The sequence below is a fragment of the Daucus carota genome, chromosome 6 (assembly GCF_001625215.2).
Source record: "Daucus carota subsp. sativus chromosome 6, DH1 v3.0, whole genome shotgun sequence".
Lineage (NCBI taxonomy): Eukaryota > Viridiplantae > Streptophyta > Magnoliopsida > Apiales > Apiaceae > Daucus > Daucus carota.
Window position 1 is genome coordinate 20,745,806 of NC_030386.2, and position 17,973 is coordinate 20,763,778.

At 32.0% G+C, this 17,973-nt stretch overlaps 2 protein-coding genes across 2 annotated transcripts in view; both read right to left on the reverse strand.

Moving 5' to 3' along the window:
• Nucleotides 1–17,973, reverse strand: part of LOC108227605 (uncharacterized) — an 88,449-nt gene that overhangs the window by 9,502 nt on the left and 60,974 nt on the right. The gene's annotated exons all lie outside the window — the stretch shown is intronic.
• Nucleotides 2,371–5,538, reverse strand: LOC108227602 (polyol transporter 5). Its single transcript, XM_017402843.2, has 3 exons — nucleotides 5,279–5,538; nucleotides 4,672–5,034; nucleotides 2,371–3,561 (listed from the first exon to the last, which is right to left on the reverse strand). The coding sequence occupies exons 1-3, from the start codon at nucleotides 5,403–5,405 to the stop codon at nucleotides 2,477–2,479; spliced, it is 1,575 nt and encodes a 524-aa protein (XP_017258332.1). The 5' UTR covers nucleotides 5,406–5,538; the 3' UTR covers nucleotides 2,371–2,476.

The window sequence follows — 17,973 nt, forward strand, 5'->3', positions numbered from 1 at the left end:
ATTATAATAATATAACATCTTATTCAAAAATAAGAATGTTAGAACTAATAAAAATAAGATACAATTATGAAAAGTGATAATGTCTAACCAAAGTAAGAACTTTGGTTAGACACGCAGTACTAAATAAATCATAATACATACTAATCCTTATTATGAGAACAAAAATACATAAACAAAAACTTAAGATTTTTGTTAGGAAAAGAAGGAAATCAAAATTAAATCATATTTATATCCCAATCAATGTAAATTTATTATTTAATTAACCAATTAGTCAACGAAAGGATTATCATAACATCACAAAGTAAAAGAAATAATAGATTCTAATTATTAATCCAAGAATAAATTAACCGCAAAATATTCAATTAGGACGATAATCGTGCCAACTGCCAACCCATATTGGTCCAAAAAATATATGCCACCAATTATGATCACCCAAATTGGTACAAACTCCTTGAACGTTATTAAGACCTAATAAAAGCCATAAATTATGGCACCCAATAAATTTTCATAAATATTAATAAAATAACAAAATTTAATATGCCAATTAAGCGGAATAAATGCACACAAACACTTACCAAACACACATTCATTTCAAAACATCCCTAATATGTATATATGTAAATATAAATTGCATTTACACAAATATAAAAGCGGCTTTTTAATTAGAAACTTTTGAGTTAAAACTGTTGTTGAGAAATGTTGTTTTTAGACTTACTAAATAGTTCTTCAACAACTTTTCGACAAAAACCTGATGTTGACAGCAATGCGAAACAGTACTTTATCGTCTATTTACGAATAAAATATATTGCTATAATTACTCATTTTTATTTTAGACGACAATAAATTTCTTAAAATTTATAACGACGAACAATATAAACATAATTATTTAAAAAATTCAATTGTACATCAGTAGGACGAACACAAATAAATTATCATTCTTGTTTATTCGTCACTGATCTTTAATTCCCTGTGTTGTACACAGATCTTGTATATGTGGATAAATTGAACAAAAGTCATTCAAAATTTTCAACGATTAAAATTTTGGACGTCCTATTTTAATGTAACAGTCAGAATCCTTTTTATAAACCATGATATAGTCACTTTAAGCATTTGATAATATTTTTGGTGCAATTTTTTTTGATTAGTTATATAGTAAATTTACAAGTTCATCTAGGGTCATTAAGAATGATGTAAAATCTACTCCCTCTGTCCCATTTAATTGTATACCACTACAAATATATATGTATTTTTTTATTTTATATACTTTTTGTGAAATATAATTACAAATATTAATTAGTTTACCGAAAATGATAATATATAATTTTTTAATTCCAAAAATCACTGAAAATTATCCAATATTCTAACATTATTCTACAACAGAATAATAATTATCCAGGACTATTATATTGCAGATGCAATTTCAAAAATCAACTTTTTTGTTTTTACATTTTGAATCTGTAAAATATTTCATGTATTTATTATTTAATAATAAAAGATCTTGTATTATTATATTTTTAATAAAATAATTTATATATTACAATTTTTTTTATTTTTTATTTTTGCTAAATATATATTATATATTACAAAATTACACTAACTTATAAGTTAAAGTTATCCAAACACTTCAAAAACTTATAAGCCACGTATCCAAACACATTTTGGAGCTTATAAGTCCAAACCAACTTCTCGTTTTTAATCCACTTCTTTACTTTAAGCAATAAGTCACTTCTTTTAAACTCAGCCAAACGGCCCCATAGTTCCGTAACTTATTTTTGAGATTTTCTTTTTCTGAATAAAAATATAACATCCAAACTTTAATTCAGAAAAAGAAAATTTTAAAAATAAATTACACAACTATACTTTACAGGAGCATTAAAGTCCGTGCCGCGTCCCCGTCCCCCAATGTATACTACTCAGGGGACACGGAGGGAGTATCTGTGATTGTGACGAAAGGGTTTGATTGGCTATATTTTGTCAAATTTATTTTTTTTTACACAAGACTCCCATTTTACTCGAGTCGGGCCTAGTATGAAGCGGTATCTTTCCCCATTCCCCTGCAGGATATAGATTTGGCACCAACTTGTTGCTTGCTGACAAAACTAATCAGAACAAGCACATCTCGATCCACATCTTCTTCTTGTTCGTGTGTATAAAATAAGTGCAATAATGTAGTTTTGGTTCTTGAGTAATTTATCTGTCAGAAGACAGAGTACTCTTGGACTCCTGGTATATATAAGTTAGAATATTTTTTGTTAATGTCTTCTCCTAAAAAAACACCGGAACATATGTATGTCGGGAATCCGGAATCGTTATACCATTACTTGCTAAATTTAGTGTCCTTTTTACTTTAGCCACTCCCGCAAACTACCATTCATGGTAAACTATATAGTTGCAACTTGCATATAAGGGGAAGCAGATACACAAGTATGATTTGATTTGATAATATAATTATACATATAAAACATGTTAACTAATTCTAGTTTTGGGGAGCTGTAGTCGTTTTGAACTCAGCCTCTTCCTTGTTCATCTTATCATTAGCCTCTTTTTTCTTCAACTTCTTGAGAGTTGATCTCCAGTTGAAGTAAGTCCCAAACAACAAACCCACCTCTTCGAGATTCCTGCCCTGAGTCTCAGGGAGTAAAGTGTAAAAGAACACCCATGCCACGCAAGCCACCCCGGTAAACAAAAAGAAGGCCCCACCGATCGAAATAGCCTCGTACAAGGATATAAATGTCATTGAAATTACACCACTCGTCACTCTATTCATCGCCACTGCGAGACTGCACCCTTGAGCTCTTAATCTTAAAGGGAACACCTCAGAGCTGTAGACCCACGTAATGGGCCCCATCCCGATCGAGAAGAACGCCACGTAAGCCATGACTCCGGATATAGCTATAGCCACGGCCCACGTCACTTTGTGATCCGTATGGTCAATGACGGTCAACGCTGTGCCGAGCAGAAACAATGACACGATCATCCCCGCCACGCTGGACAGAAGCAACGGCCGCCGTCCGATCTTGTCGAGCAAGAAAGTGGCCACCAAGATGAAACACGTCTTGGTGAATCCGACGGCCACGGTGGCGAGTAGCTTCTCGTTATCGTTAGTGATCCCGGCCTTTTCGAAGATTCGGGGACTGTACAAAACGACGGCGTCTATGCCACTTGCTTGTTGGAAGAAATGAATTCCCACGGCGGCGATCAAGACGTGACGCACGGCTGGAGTGGGGTGGAGCAGCAGCTCTTTCCACACGGCTTCGTCTTTGCTGCGTTTGGGGATTGCGACGACGTCGTCGTTGCATTCTTGAGGAATGCCGGCGGCTTCTTTGATGTCGATGAGTCTGAGCTGAGCTTCTTCTGGGCTGTCTGAGGTTTTGTCGAGGACGCGTTTCGCGTCCCCGAGCCGGCCCTGCATGACGAGCCACCGAGGTGACTCGGGCATGGCTAGGACACCCAGGGCTAGAAATACAGAAGGAACCGCTCCGATTCCGAGCATAAATCTCCAGCTCAGGTGTGCTGACATCTTCGAAAATCCGTAATTCGATACATATCCGAGCAAGATACCTGGCCAAATGACACGTGACTTATTAAACAAATAAACATTTTTCATTTTAAAGTTGAAAATAATTTCGAGCGTATAACTAGTTCGGTTAGATTACAACAATTTAGTAAATAACCGAATTGAATTCTTATATGGTGATCCAAACGGAATCAAGAATATACTAATTAGGAAGAGCTAGCTGTAGCAAATAGGTGAAGGAGCATGTGGCTAGCTGGTAAGGAAACAAAAGAATCGGGTAACCGAGACAATGAAAGATTGTAGTAAATGGTTAATGAGCTGTGTTTTCTTGTACATATTGCAATACCGACTTGCACTTTGGAATCACCTTCTTAATATATGTCCAACACAGAAGTAGCTAGTAGTATGGTCCTGTGCATAATAACGCAGTGCAGTCGCCACTGTTTATTGGTTGACCTTAAATAAATTTCTAAAAATGTTTAATCTTGCTACAAAGGATAAGCTATCTATCTTTACTAAATACTGCTCACAACTTTGACTATCGCCCACTCTATTTTTACAGGTCTTTCAACTTTTTAGCATACTTTCATGTATTGTAACTACATATTTGAAGTTATTATTATTAAAAATAATAAAAAAAATATATAAGGATTATAATTCACACTAAACAGTTTTCAAATTATATTTTTTTATATTATAAAACAAGGAAGATATAAGTCACCCTGATGGTTGGACAGTGGCGCTTAAAGCTTACTCCCGTTAATGGACTACCACACTCGGGGTATGAGTGTGCTAGTAGCCTAGCTGAATCAGTTGAGATAGGCGCAAGCGGGTCAGACACGGCTAAAAAAAATATAAGTCATGTTGGTGCATTATTGTCCGTCATGGTTAGTAATAACTATAACTGCACGGAATCTATGTCGGTGAAATTACTCCACTGTCACTTGCAAATTAAATTATGGCTTTCTAAATTTTAATACTTCAATTAAGACTCCTAGTATCTTCAAAGTAACGAGGAGTACACAAAATAACTGTAATAAATGATGTTTCACCTTTAGAGTTAGGTGCCGGCAACGTATACATATACTAGGGACAAAAGTAACATAAAAATTCATGTCTAGCATAACCGTTTAACAAGACTGATATATGCTTACCGGCGTTGATGAAAACTTCCGGGAAAGATGTGAGGAATCCGCGTGACGACGCTGGAGAAACCTCGGCCGTGTAGACCGGAGCAATCATGAGAGCATAACCCACGCCTATTCCGGCCACAAACCGGCCCACCATGAGAAAGGAATAGTTGGTGGCGAACCCCATGAGAAGAGCTCCGACGAAGAATATGGCGGCGGCGAATACGATGGTGTAACGCCGGCCAATCCAATCTGACGTTTTTCCAGCAGCGGCGGAGCCGACGAGGGAGTACAGATTGAGTATTCCGATGAGGATCTCGATCTGCACGTCGGACACTTTGAGGTCATCTTTGATGTAGATTGATGCTCCACTCATTACTCCAATATCTAAGATCATTTACACAAAATTAATTTATCGACCAATACGAAAACATGCACAAATCTTACACTATCTCAGACCGTTGATTTAAATCAAAACATATATAATTTTCGAAATATTGTCGAGACGATACTAATCATAAGCAAGCAAGATGGAAGTCATGGAACCTAGAACGATACACTATGTTACTAGAACCGTTCATTTAAATCGAAATATATATAATTTTCAAAATATTGTCGAGACGGTACTAACCATAACCAAGCAAGATGGAAGTCATGGAAGCTAGGACGGCACAACCAAGAGCATACTTGTTCTTCTTGGGTGGTTTAACAGGGTCAAAGGCGGTCCTTTCCAGTATTTTTGGGTCAGCCATTGCCATTATAGATGGATGGATATTGAGGATGGAATATGGATAGTATGAAATGTATGTAGCTATAGGCTAATACAAATAATCAACATGTGGTAAGAAGAAAGGGTGAAATCTACATGTGAGCGTGGCCTTGTATGTTGCACTACTGCTCTTTAAATAGACCCTGCTGGAGGCGGGACCTTGATACTCTACACACACTTCACATCCCTGTCACTTGTGTGAAATATTATTTAAGTGCTTTATTTATTGCTCCCCTCTTGGATTACTTGTGCTGCTTGTTCAAATTTTGATCAATTTCGTCATCAGATTAGACTGGATAACTAAATATGAACATATTTCCTTTTTATTATATATTGTTCATCACTTTATTTCTCTCATCCTAAACAAATGTGATAGTTTGAGTGTGTTCAAATCGAAATAAATTATATATATGAAATCTCTATATATAATATAGCTAGACAGTGTTTTAAAAATCAGTGCAACTACATCAAAATTTAAAATTTATTTTGATAAGAAATATATATATTTTTCTATTTAAATCTAGTTTTTATATAACATAAAAATCAAACATGAAATTATTGAACATGGGAGAGATTAGGGATGACAATTTGTATCAAACCAATGGATATCTAATCCGCACCGATCTGATTGAATTTTACCAAACCTGAATATTTCGATTCATGTTCAGGTTTGATTTAAAGCCGAACTATATTAAACTGTTTCGAACCCGGCCCCAAAACCCCGAAACCCATTTTATTCTGACCCGAATCTGAACATGATATGAAACCCGTTTATAATATATAAATAATATATTTATATATACATGCAATGTCTCATAATTTAAAGTAGTATTAGTATAACATACAATTTTATTACTACTAGTACTAAAAAAGATTATAATCTGTACAAATTAGAGTCTAACATTACTGGACTATATATTATCATTAAACATATTTCAGCAATAGAATTCGAAATAAGTATATTATTGGCTAAGATTTTGACTGAGATTAACAACAAAAATATATGTGAATCCAAATCATCAAAGATGACTAGCCATTTCGTTTTGATACTGTAACCCTTTGTTCAACTCTCCGATAGTTTTTATTATTAAATTTCTCCATTTCGGTTGTTTTGAGATAGTGTTACTTTTCAATTGCCTTACTTCATCTCTAATCCCTAATTCAATCCCAAAAATATTATTGCAAGAAAATATGAAACAAAATAAAGATAAAGATATCCAACTTGAACGTCGAAATGCACTAATTGAGTATTTGTGGAAAGAATATACTAATTTTAAGAATTAGTATATTTTTTATGGGTAGCGGTCCACAGCCATTAATGGTTGTGGAAGAGTTAAGTAACACTCAGTTTCTGGGCCGTTGGATGCATATCCAGCGGTCAGGATCATATTAAAACTTTTACATGTCCAGTGCTTTTTTATCGCTGGACAGGAATATTCCCGTACAACGCTATGAGAATATCCCCGTCCAGCGATAAAAAGGCGTTGGACATGTTAAAATTTTAATATAATCCTGAGAAACTGTGGGCTATATAAACAGTCCGTGGCAATTATATGCCAGGGATCCGGACCCATTTTTTATATAACATTTTAATTCTTTTAACTTATTTTATGTAACATTTTATCATTTTCGAATTATTTTGTCACATTTTATCTTTGTCTGATTGTTGATTTTATTATTAAATTAATGATGATTTTTTTTTAATATATCTAAAATTGAAATATATGCATACAGTAATGATGAAGGAAATCTATGCTGATTAGATTGAAATAGAATTTGAATCATGCTAAATTCCAATTTTTTGAATTTACACTTGGAGTGGGCTTATCATCCAATCACTTGCCTGTATACATATCGGTGACTGATAGCTAGGTTAAAACAGAAACGGAAACTCTTCTTTGGTTCAAACTCTATTCGTCGCTTTTAAATATCAGGCTGTTAAAGTTACGTGCCATAATCAGCTATGAATATCATTACTATCTTTTTTCATATAACAAAAAGTTAAGAGTACTCAGCTCCGTATGAATAGAGGAGTATTATTTTACACTTTTGTAAGTCAAGCAAGTCAGTGGCAGGTGAGCTGAGCCTGGAGGTGAACTTGATTGCTTTTGTCTATATATGTACACTTGCCATCAACTTTTCTAGTCAAAAACGATGGCCAACTTGTGATTTCTAAAATAATGGGATCCACTTTGATCACTGTCCTATTTTTCTTTGGAGTGATGGGGTGGCATATCTCATCCGATTAGAGGGGATCCTTCTCTTTTAGAACCAGGAGGGTGCTCTTATCTTAACGATAATTTAACATGGTAAAGCCGTAAAGGTACCCTGATATAAAGAAGCGGAGATGAAAATGGAGCCATGTACGCTCATTAGAATGCCGTAGAGAGGTTTTTTTTCACTGTGTACGGTATTTAAATTGATATACATATTTATTTCACCAAAATTTAAACCATCTTTGTAAAATAGACTCTTGGACACAGTCTACCTTGTTAGAGTTTGAGGCTTATTTTGAGGTCGCACGTATAAAAAGCACCCAGCATAACGTTGCCCGCAACTGCTATCATGTCATGAATCCAATTGAACATACATGATGATAAAATAAAATTTATTTAATTTTATTCAAATAAAAAAGCACGAATCGCAATAATAAAATTCACATATACAACTACTATCTGTCTCTGCATTTATATACTCAGTATTATTTTAAACTCTAAAATAATTTTGTACCACAAAATAAAATTTTAAAATATTCCCAAATAACACTTTAATTGGGTGGTATTTCATTATTATTATTGCGGATGAAACCAATAAAAAATTATCGTATTAGAACTTTAAAAAAATTCAGAATATTTTTGAAATTCCTAACTTTTTTTAAAAAATTTAGTCCATTGTTGAGGAACATAAACTCTTAAATCGCCCTTGTAAACAGACTCTTGGACACAGTCTACCTTGTTAGAGTTTGAGGCACATTTTGAGATCGCACGCATAAAAGCCGCCAGCATAACATTGACCGCAACAGGTATTACGTCATAAATCTAATTGAACATACATGATGATAAATAAACATTATTTAATTTTATTCAAATCTCGAATATCCATAGTTTGTTATCATAATTTTTCTAACATAAAAGCAATTAAAAAGAAAGTGCCCACAAATACATATTAAGATTTATTTACTCCTTTTATTCAACTTTGAATACAGCATAATATAAACAATTTCGAGAAACAAACTAAGATAACCATATTTAATCATGGCTAACAACCCTCTAAATAATAATATAATAATAATGTAATTGATTATGAACACGCTTACAATAACAATATCGCTAAGGTTGTTTCTGCAAGTTCGCAGGACCGCAGTTCTGGCCGGTTTTAGCACAATCGTTCCAACACTTTTTAAGACACAACAAGTTGACCTGACCATTCAGAGGAGTGCTGCAAACGCTAAAACATCCTCCGCAACAAGTCTCTTTAGGCTTGTCATCTGCAGCTATATTGTTTATGCTCATGCACACCAATACCATTACAAACAGCGATGCATATGTGATCTTCTTGCTCCCTGCCATTTTATTGTTTTGATTATTTTGATGAAATATACTTTGCACTTTGTTAGCTAATGATATGAATAAACAAACACGTTTCGTATTATTTATAATGGTGTGAAATAGGATGATATTTTGATTTCAGATGAATTTTATGATAAACTTTCCATAACGAAAGTTTAATGATAATATTAATGATAAGATGACACTTTAATTTGTGTATTTCGATAATTGTAAGGATAATGTTACTATGTATGTAATTGAAGAAGCAAAGGGAAAGAACTATATATATATATAGTGTGATATGATCTGGATGATAAAAATTCATTCACACAAGTTTATAATTAATTATTTATGTAGATAATGTTAGTGATGATATTTATAGAAATTGTATTACTTATTTATTCATATATAAATAATTTTAGTGATATTGTTCTCGTTTGCACAAATAAAAGAAGAAAAAGGGAAAAAAGATATTACTAAGATTTGCAGTAATTTTCCTATAAATGTAATTAAAATAATTTCAATGATTAGTTAGTAGCGGGAACAAGTCTAGTGATAAAATTTTCTGGATGTGATATTATTTTTATGTTTGGATAAATTTAATGAGTATATAAATAAACCAGAACAGTTCGAGTTGCCAAACATGCACATGGCCTGGGTCTAGATAAGGAATTACATAGCATTACATAATTTGTTTTGGTTGACCCCAAAAATTAGAGTTTAAAAAAGTCCACAACCCCGTAATACATGACACGAGTCATATACTCGTAAGAAAATTTGACATCGGCCGTTGGGTGTGACACAAAGGAGAAACTGATTTTATATACGCCATGATTTGCAGAGCTTTTCCCTTTTAATTCAGCACAGCATTCAATAAGGAAATTTTTATAAGTGGTTTAAGATTTATATTTCACTAAATATATGATTTTTAAAAATTTTTAAACGTAGGAACCCACAGCTACTACCCTTCGGATGCGCACCGGGTACACAATAGCATGCAAACTACGTGAACCAAGATAAACAGCACTTAAGCGACAGACTCTGATCCAGGAGGCATAATCACAAATTCTGATCGCTTCAAGAGTCGAACCCGTGACCAAGAGGATACACGTCCCCTCTTTTAACAAGTTGAACCAACCCTTGCGGGTGATTTTATTAAAACAGACGAGGGGACAAACTCCCGAACTACATTATTATAAAATAAGTCGTTTTATCATATTATAAATATATTATATCATGTGCGGATAATTTTTTTTAGAACTATAATGTTTTGTTTTTGCCAAATTTAAAGTGTATTTTATTAATAATTTGAAAGAAACTCAATCGGGACAAACCCCCGACTGATTATGCAACCAGGTTGAAAAACAAATAAACAAGCTAAATAATTAGTCGCTTTGTTTCCAGATTGCTTAACTACTTGAATACATATATTCTGAAAATTAAAAATGAAGATGATGATTTTCCGAGTAATCCAACTGGCATCTCCACTGAAAATAGTAGCTTCACAATTGACCAACGAGCTAAATAATTAGCCGCTTTGTTTCTGGATTGCTTAACTACTTGAATACGTATATTCTTAAAATTAAAAATGAATATGATGATTTTCCGACTATCCAACCGGCATATCCACCGAAAATAGTAGCTTCATAATTGACCCTCACAGACTCGAAGTAATTACATGGATAGTGCAAAATTCATAGGACTCATGAGTTTAGAGGCCTCATGTCATGAACAGATATTTTTTGTGAAAGGTGAGCACATGTGATATCCACTATCGTTCCAAACATACCCCAGCAATCTACCTGTCGGACACCAGCTATAAACATGTCAAAAGTGTTGTTGATGCGAGATTTCCACAACTCCCGGTACACCATAAAATTCATTTTCAACACAACCAACGCATCGCACAAAGCGAGACATTCAAATACACAAACAATAATTCAAACAGAAGTAAACGAAAAAATCCAAAAAGGTTTTTCGAGTTCTTTGCAAAACTCGATTTTATTTGATGAAGAAACAAACTAAAAGATGACGTTTATTGATTGAAAATTAAAAACAAGAGAAGTTGTATTTTGTGGATGGAGAATCGGAGGTTAGGAATTGAGATTAGCATGGGAGAGAGAATTGAGATGGAAAGATACGGGATAGAGATGGAGGTGGAGATAGAGATGGCAGAAGAGATGGAGATTAGGGTTAGAGGAAGATGAGACGGCCGATTCTCATGAGATTAGGGTTTTTTTTATTGTAAATTTATATTGACATAATTTATGGAACTGCAATGTTAATTGTCAGTAAAATAATGTCTAGTGTTAGTTTTTACGAGGGATGATAAATAGAACTTTAATATCATATTATTGAGTAATCTTCCCCGTCCATTAAATTTTTTAATTAAAATTGGATAAACAATATTATAATGGAAATATTACAAAGTTTTCTTGTTTCGACACGATCACATAATCTTCGACATGACCATGCTGTCATGTAAAAACTTTTATTATTTGAACTCTTATTATTTGATCTTGATACATGGTGACAATTGTTTAACACGAAAATTTAGGGCTGTAATTCGAGCCGAGTCGAGCCGGGCGAGTTTATTCGAGTCGAGCCGAACCGGCTCGGTTAACTAATCGAGTCTAAATTTTTACCCGAACTCGACTCGGTTAATTTCACGAGTCGAGTCGAGCTGGCTCGTTTAGCTAAACGAGCCGGTTTTATCGAGTCGAGCGAGCCAGCTCGTATAATTTTACACTTAATCGAGCCCAAACCTCTACCCGAACTCGGCTCGTTTAATTTCACGAGTCGAGTCGAGCCAGTTCCTTTAATTAAACGAGCCGAAATCTTTGCCCGAACTCGGCTCATTTAACGAGTCGAGTCAAGCCGAGCCCACTTAAACGAGTTCGAGTCGGGCGAGCTCGCGAGCCGCCCAAGTCGAATTACAAGCTCCACGAAAATGTGTTTAAAATTAAAAGATCTTTATAAATAAATAAGAGGGAATAATTTTTAGGTCAGGAATAAGTGGGTGGGTAAACTTTTAATGGGACCGTTTGAGTAAACTTAAAAACAAAGTACTTCTTTCTTAGAGAGTAAAGTGAATTAGATATCAGAAGTATATTAAGATTTATAAGTAATTAAATTATTTGAAAAATAAGTAGAAATCATGAAATAAAAAATAACATTCTTAATTTTTTATAAATATTCTGACTTTACACAAACGGTCAAGAAGAGTAGAAGTTGACTTTTTAGCAGAAAAAGTCATAAGTCGCGCTGCCCAAGCAGGCATAATTTTTGTACACCGGGCCAATCAATAAATATTATTTTTTTAATCTTCTTGCAATGATATTAGTAAGATTCTTATTGCATTATCAAAAACATATTCTTGATGCAAGCTAACGCAAGACCACGGGATATATTAAATTAAATTATTGATGTATTTTGCGTAAGCGCATTGTATTTTCGAGGATAATTCTTCAGAACCGTCCTTGGATCGCTTTATATTTTTCATTGACATCCCCACGGGCCGACAGATCTGTCGACTGTCGCATATTGCATGAATACTAAGATAAAAATGTCTAAAATATTTAGCAAAAAAAAATGTCTAAAATAATTGAACAACTTGCAGTTTAAGCAGAATAGATAATTAATAATACGGTCTGTTTAGTATGTGTCTATGACACATGCTAAAAATTAAAATTTATGAATTTGGATATGTTTAATTTGTGTGGTTGTGTATTTGTAGGTGGTCCATCATTATTAAAAAGTATTAAAAAAAATTTATCAAATTTTGTGTTTATTGTGTGTGCAAAAACACATACCAGAAAAGTTGTTAGTAATAATTTTAATTACAGAATTAAGTAATATGATATTGCTGAAAGAGTATCTTTAATCATGTTATCTAAAATAAGATAAAATAATAACTAACTAAAAATTGTTGAATTTTACTTGAATAAGATGTAATAATATCTTGTGTAAAAAAGTTATTTAATTATTATAGTGATAGATGATTTGAAATTATACTAAACGCGATTGACAAATTTTGTGCCATGAAATGTCTAAACTAAAGAAATATTTATATTCTTCATAATTTTAATTTAAACATGGCACCATATTTTTAATAAAAAAAACCCTTTTTTATCGAAGATAATCTAAATTTTCCTAACCAAAAATATCGGACAAGTAAGAACGGTTGAAATTATGAATTTATGCTTACTTCAAGTAGTAATTTTTGACTAATGACCGTGCAACAGAATTTTGATTGGTTTTTAGAAGGTTGGTAGACTGCTTCCTTTCTGTTACGCTATTGTTCAAAAAATATAAAACAGATTGTCAGATTGTATTCGTCCACGATATCCGATGTGGACGTGTATAATTAAACGGCAAATCGAATCTGTGCGCGAAGGGGCACAGTGTTAACACATGTGACCAAGCTTTCACACGCGATTTTTTTTTGATTTTTTTTTTAATATGACGATTATTAGTCTGATAAACTTAAGCTTGAACGTCGGTAATCGGCAAAAAGGGCTTCTTATTAGTGGAGTTTTTATATACTCGACCGTACTAATTATTCAACTATTTTGAAATTTACAATGGTTGTTACTCGGATTTCCTAATTTGCGTAAGAAATGAAGGGGGTATATGGTATATAAGGCGGATTCCAGAAAAGCAGGACTGCTAAAGTTGATTTTCTCACGGTCAATCAAGGCGGCACAAACCAACTTGAATCACCAAACTGAATCTTTAACTTTTATTTTAATATAAATTAAATATTCTTTAAAGAAATTAATTTTCATTTTCAATGTACATAGTAAACAAGAAATATATTTCGAAATATCATTCAAATAAAAATATTTTACTTGCAAATTGAGCCAATCAAGTGTTTTTTCTACTAAAATTTAAGTTGTTAACTTATGTCGTTAATAATTACTCCCTGATCAGACCAGTGATGGATATCAATCATCAATCAATATATATATATAAAGGAGGATGCGGGCGTCTCTAGAATTGTTCGATTCAGTCTTCTGATTTTTCTTAAATTTCGGATATAAACTATAATTATAATTCAAAAAATCATGTCTAAGAATTCTGAAAGTAATACAACTCTTTTCTTATTGAATTCTAAAGATAATACAACTCTTTTCCTTTTTATTTAGTATTTCTTATTGAATTCTAAAGATAATACAATTTTTTTCTTATTTAGTAATCTTCAGAGAGAAAATATAATTATAATTCGAAAAATAAGGTTAGAATTCTATAAGTAATACAACTCTTTTCTTATTGAATTCTAAAGATGATACAACTCTTTTCCTTTCTATTTAGTATTTCTTATTGAATTCTAAAGATGATACAATTTTTTTCTTATTTAGTAATCTTAAAAGAAATAGAATTATATTTAAAAAATCAGGTTTTAATAGGAATCATAAAATAAAAATAATTAACAAAAAAATAGGATATATAAAATAAGAATCATATATTGATTTTATAATAATGTAAATGATTCTTGATTAGTATTGTGTTTGACGGGCACGGGAGGCGGCCCAAACTAATTTTTATCTAAATAATAATAAATTTTTTATTAGTATTATGTTTGACGGGAAAGTGGCTAATATAATTTTTATCTATGTTATAATTTTTTTTTTGTTAAAACGGCGGTTCAAAATAATTACAAAATAAAATAGGATATATAAAATAGGAATCATATATTGATCTTATAATTATGTAAATGATTCTTGATTAGTATTGTGTTTGACGGGCACGGGAGGCGGCCCAAAACTAATTTTTATCTAAATAATAATAAATTTTCTATTAGTATTATGTTTAACGGGAAAGTGGCTAAAATAATTTTTTGTCCATGTTATAATATTTTTTTTTGTTAAAACGGTACCGCGGTTCAAATTAATTTTTATCACAATTAGAATAATTTTATTAGTATTGTGTTTGACAGTAAAGCGACTCAAACTAATATCTAAATTATAATGTTTTTCTATTAGTGATATGTTTAACGGGAAGATTACTCAAAATAATTTTTATGCTATTCATATCAAAATTTATAACGCCGCCGCGAAGCGCGGCTTTTTTCACTAGTATACTTATATAAAGGAGAAGCGAGAGGCGGGTAGGTGGCGCCTCTCAAATCGCTCCGTTTTATTTTTCTAATTTTCTGGAATTTTTGGATGAAATCAATATACTTATATAAAGGAGAAGCGAGGGGCGTGTAGGTGGCGCCTCTCAAATCGCTCCGTTTTATTTTTCTAATTTTCTGGAATTTTTGGATGAAAAATATCAAAAATTAGAACTACCTTTTTTAGTTTCGGGTATATTAGAAGTAAGTTTCAGAATCTGATTTTGTTTTAGATTATTCATGGAATATAGTAGCTTCAAAGTTTTAATCTGATTTTGTTTCAGATTATTCATGGAATATAGTAGCTTCAAAGTTTTAATCTGATTTTGTTTCAGATTATTCAATTATGGGAAAGAAAGATTATTTATGGAATATAGTAGTTTTAAAATTTTAATCTGATTTTGTTCAGATTATTTAATTATGGGAAAGAGTAGCAAACAAGTCTCTATCCACCTATAAATACCCGTATAGATCGTAGGATTTTGGATCATCTAAACACAACCTCCTCTCTCACTTATATAAAGGAGAAGCGAGGGGCGTGTAGGTGGTGCCTCTCACATCATTCCGTTTTATATTTCTAATTTTCTGAAATTTTTGGATGAAAAATATCAAAAATTAGAACTATCTTTTTTAGTTTCGGGTATATTAGAAGCAAGTTTCAGAATCTGATTCTGTTTCAGATTATTTATGGAATATAGTAGCTTGAAAGTTTTAATCTGATTTTGTTTCAGATTATTCAATTATGGGAAAGACAGATTATTTATGGAATATAATAGCTTGAAAATTTTAATCTGATTTTGTTCAGATTATTTAATTATGGGAAAAAAATAGCAAACAAGTCTCTCTCCACCTATGAATACCCGTATAGATCGTAGGATTTCGGATTATCTAAACACAACCTCCTCTCTCAATACCACAAACCTACCTGATAGTTCTCTTACTCGATTTTTAAGGGAGAAGCGAGGGGTGTGTAGGTGGTGACTCTCACATCGCTCCGTTCTATTTTTTAATTTTCTGAAATTTTTGGATGAAAAATATCAAAAATTAAAAATATCTTTCTTTTGCTCGATTTTTAACTCGTAGGTGTCGTTCTTCTGCAACGATAAGTGAATGCTGTTACAATAAAGGTTGTTGCAAGCAAATGTAGTTATAGACTGTTATATTGGAGTCGACAAATCCAAACACAGGATATTGATGGTTGATGTCAATAAATTAACTATTAATGATGTATATTTGTTGGTTATTCTATAATATTTGTTTTGTTCATCGGATATGTTTGTTGTTAAATTTTATATTATTTACTTTGTATACATGAAAAAATTATTCATGCATTATCTATTTGCTCCGTTCAAGCAACTTTTAAGAGGGTAGTTATATTTAAATTAAATGTTTTTGTGCACAATCAATCTAAAAAAATTGGAGGAAGGTGACAATGTAAGAACATGATTACTTTTCCAAAAAAAAAAACAAATAAAATTAAGATTCGTCATGGTTTAAATTGTTAATTACGTGTGTAAATTTATTTTTATTTTTTCACCATGAATTATAGTACAATTTTGCAATTTTATATATTAGTATTTGTATTATATCAAGATTTTTATAATATAAATTTATTTTATCCTACAAATATTAACTTGAAACATTAATATACTTTTTATAGACAATCATAAAATTATTTTATTTTACAAATATTAATATTGGATCATTAATATAATTTTTATAAGCCGCCGCAACGCGCGGATTCTCAACTAGTTTAATTATAATTTTAGATTGAATAAACCAATTTTATTATATATGAATAAATTACGAATTTGAGGATCCTTTATTTTCAAGAGTCACGTGTGATCCGTGCTCCCTCCCGGCCGACGCAGCCGTTTAATATGATTGTGATCGAAATGTATTAAAAGAGTGTGAAGCAACATGATTGCATTATTACATGTTAAAATATAGTGGTGTATAAGACAGATGGAGAGACCGAGAGGAGTTTAAGTTTATTGAGTTATTGAAATTATACGTAGTAATAATAATATATGGAAGATTGCATGTGATCGATCTTCACCTACGTATTAAGAAAACATAACATTGTCGGACAATAATATTTCTGGTTAAGTAAAAACAAAGATTAAATCAAAGAAAAACAAAGATTAAAAAACTTAATCTTCCGACACCTGGTTAGTTTGGTTTATGTTGCCCAATTATCGATACAAACGAAAAATACGAACTTCCAAGCAGGGCCGTTCCATACGATTTGAGGGTCCTGGGGCGAAAGAAGAAAATGGGTCCTAATTTTTTTTACTTCACTTTTAGTCAACTTCTGTAAGAAAATGACTATAAAACAATAAGGTGTACTGGATGTAAAAAAAAGAAGATTAAACAAATGTTTGATGACATTGCATGATTGATAGTACCATTAGTTTAGTTACGGACATATCACTTAGTATAGAATAGGCTTATCTATACTATACTATAATAATTCTATAACATGCGCATACACTGTTAAACAGTTTCATATACTAAAAACACTCATCATAATACATCATCATATAATATTTTAGAAAAAAATTATAATGATGTTAAAATGAAGTTATAAATATCCAATTTTGAATACTTTTTTTTAAAACAAGATCCTTCGTATAATTCTTTTTAACTCTAATCCGTTACACGACAAATATAGTATCCACAACAAAATATTTATAAATAGATAATAAATTATAAAAGCTGAATTTTTTCGAGAAAATATAATTAGTTAGTTAATATAATTTAATTAAAATTCAATTCATTATTACTAAAAAACAATTAAAATAATCTATATTATACTATAATAAGCCAACATGGGTATAATTTGTAGTCGTACAAAAGTTTGGTATGGTCATGTCTTAGTTATGTTTTTTTAT

What these genes read in the sequence shown, in the direction of transcription:
- LOC108227602 (XM_017402843.2), bottom strand. Translation starts at nt 5,405, where the DNA reads ATGGCAATGGCTGACCCAAAAATACTGGAAAGGACCGCCTTTGACCCT. An exon ending in TTCCATCTTGCTTGGTTATG is followed by an intron (nt 5,035 to 5,278) that starts GTTAGTACCGTC and finishes AAATGATCTTAG; the next exon opens with ATATTGGAGTAATGAGTGGA. An exon ending in GGAAGTTTTCATCAACGCCG is followed by an intron (nt 3,562 to 4,671) that starts GTAAGCATATAT and finishes TCATTTGGCCAG; the next exon opens with GTATCTTGCTCGGATATGTA.